The 2,766-nt window shown below is 39.2% G+C and overlaps 1 protein-coding gene across 1 annotated transcript; it reads right to left on the reverse strand.

The window, feature by feature from the left end:
- Window positions 1-426: 426 nt before the first annotated feature.
- On the reverse strand, window positions 427-1,143 carry LOC113362593. The gene has a single exon (XM_026605208.1). It carries the CDS (start codon window positions 1,141-1,143, stop codon window positions 427-429), a length of 717 nt encoding a protein of 238 aa, XP_026460993.1.
- Window positions 1,144-2,766: the final 1,623 nt, after the last annotated feature.

Here is a 2,766-nt window from a genome sequence, read left to right on the forward strand (position 1 = left end):
AAGAAAAATTAATTCTTGTCTACCAAACTCACATTTTTTCTCATTCAATCGTAACGAATTCTCTCTTAACACAGACATCACCTTGGACACATGTACCAAATGCTCCTCCCATGTCTTACTAAATATCAAAATATCGTCTAGGTATACGATGACAAAATCGTCAATGAAAGTTCGTAATACCTCATTCATGAGTCGCATGACAGTAGCTGGCGCATTACATAACCCAAAGGGCATAACGAGCCACTCGAATAATCCTTGTCGAGTCTTAAATGTTGTCTTCCAAGTATCTTCTTCTTTAATTCGTACCTGATGATATCCAGATTTGAGATCAAGTTTGGTGAAGAATATATCACTTCCTAATCGATCAAGAAGATCGTCAATCATTGGTAATGGATATCTATTCTTGATAGTAATCTTATTTAAAGCTCAGTAATCTACACACATTCTCCATCCTCGTCTTTCTTTGGTACAAGCAAAACTGGAGAGCCACATGGAGAGTAACTTGGCACTATCACCCTTTTGTTCAAGTAACTCTTGTATTTGTCTCTTGATTTCTTCAGATTCAGTTATAGAGGTTCTGTATAACCCCAAGTTTGGTAAGGAGGCATCTCCAACAAGTGTAATCTCATGTTCCACACTTCTTTTAGGTGGTATGACAACCTCTTCTTGGAATAAATCAACAAACTGCTTCTTTAATGAACTTATCTCACTTTCTTGTTTGGTGGAGAGTGTAACATGTAATGTTACGTTCCTTTCTCCCGTGTTCACTGGTCTGATTAAAAATAAAGTGAATATACCACAAGCATTAATCAGTCTCTTGACTTGGTTCGTGGTAACCATTTTCATGGGTAGATGGGTTTTGCTATCCAGAATTCGAAATTCCTTACCATACTTTTTAAACAAATAAGCACGCTCTCTATAATTAAGAACACCATCTCGTTCCCATAAATATGGATTTCCAAAAATTACTTGTGCTACATCCAATGGCACAACATCACAGACAATTTCATCAATAAACTTATCAGTGATAGCAAATTTGAAACGACATTGTGTCATTACCTGAAGTTCAATATCCTTCTGTATCCACCCCAAAGGATAAGGTTTTGGATGTGGAGTTTTTGATAATCCCATTTGCTCCACCATTTTTTCTGAAATCAAGTTCTTTTGACTACCAGAATCAACGATGGCCTCAACAATGTTTTGTTTTACTTGAATCTTGACATGGAATAATTCTTCATGTTGATTTATCTGTCCGTCATCAACAAGAGCTTTGGATCTGGTTGCTCTATCTCAAATATTATTTCAGTATCAACAGATTTCGCAATCATAGTGTTCTTCTTATAGCTTCTTTGCCCTTCAGCCTCACGTAGTGATGAGTGCCAAATATTGTATATATTTATCCCTTTTTGTTGGCATTTAACTCATCTTTTGCGCATTAATTCTACATTTTATCCCATATTCTGCATTTTCATTGTTTTCAAGAATAAATATTTTTATTAATTAATTTTGCATTTTTAGGTAATAAATAAAGTCTGGATGAATTGCGGAGCGGAAAAGAGCTGAAGAGTGGTGAAAAGCCGGAAGAAATTACGCAAGGGAGCCGCAAAGAATGGTGCGCACAAGACCAAAAAGCTAGGAATGGGCTCAAGAAGGAAGAATTGTTCTTAAAGAAGATATGGGCTTGGCATACCCAAGGCCCAAAACCCTCACCCAAACCCATTTTCTATATCCATGCCCGTCTCGGATTTCAGCCGTCAGATCGAAGCATTTCAGCATCCTACGGTCGCTCCTATGCCTGTGCATCAAATCCCGATGATTCCGCTAAACACTACAACACCTAACCTAATCTCGCACCGTAGACTTCGTTGTATTTTACATCCTACGGTCGCTACAAGCTGCTTCTTCCTTATCCGTCCGATCCACCTACCATCTCCATATCCAGCGGCTTCAGCTCGTGGTACACACATCTTGATACACCCGCCTAACACACTAATACTCGAACCCTATGACCTAGCCAAACAGCTCCCTACCCTAACCCATATCGACCTCCACCTTCGTCTTCCTCTCCCCCCTCTCTGCAACAGAAACACCCATTCCACCACCATCACCTCCACCTGCTACTTCCATCATCCATCACTCCTGTCACCACCATCACATCCACCATCTCCATCATTACCCGACACGACCCATCCCCCTAATTCGAAGCGCTTTAACCTCTCTCACCAACTGACCTAGGTGAGGGTTGATAAAACACCTCAAATTAGGGAGCAATTGTAGCAATTGGGAGCAGGAGAAGAACCGAGAGAGGCAGAGAAGACATGGGGCGACGTCAATTCAAAGTTTTGGTGAGTGAATTTTGATTTCTATTTCACAACAGAAAACCCTAATTTTATAAATTGAAGATTTTTGGGAATTGTTGATTGTAACTAGAAATAGCAGAGTGGGTGAAGATAATTGAGTAAAATCAGAGCTGTTAGGTGAGTCAATTTTGTATTTTCACCAAACCCTAATTGGACTGATGTGGTCCTGATTTTTGTGGATTTTGTTTAGTGATATAAATAGGGGGTGATGTAGAGGGTTAGAAGGGGATGATCTCTGGACTAGCCAGGAGAGAATTAGAACAAATTTTATGCAATTTCAATTCCAGTTCTCTTTATCACAGTTGATAGTTGAATGATATGTGTGTTGTGTTTGAACTATTTTGTTTGATGAATGATGTTGTTATACTTATGTTGAGCATGAGCTAAGTAGCACTAAGCTAAGGCT

This window comes from Papaver somniferum, chromosome 1 (genome assembly GCF_003573695.1).
Source record: "Papaver somniferum cultivar HN1 chromosome 1, ASM357369v1, whole genome shotgun sequence".
NCBI lineage: Eukaryota > Viridiplantae > Streptophyta > Magnoliopsida > Ranunculales > Papaveraceae > Papaver > Papaver somniferum.

Coding starts and splice junctions, on each gene's coding strand:
- LOC113362593 (XM_026605208.1), bottom strand. CDS start 1,143: ATGGTGGAGCAAATGGGATTATCAAAAACTCCACATCCAAAACCTTAT.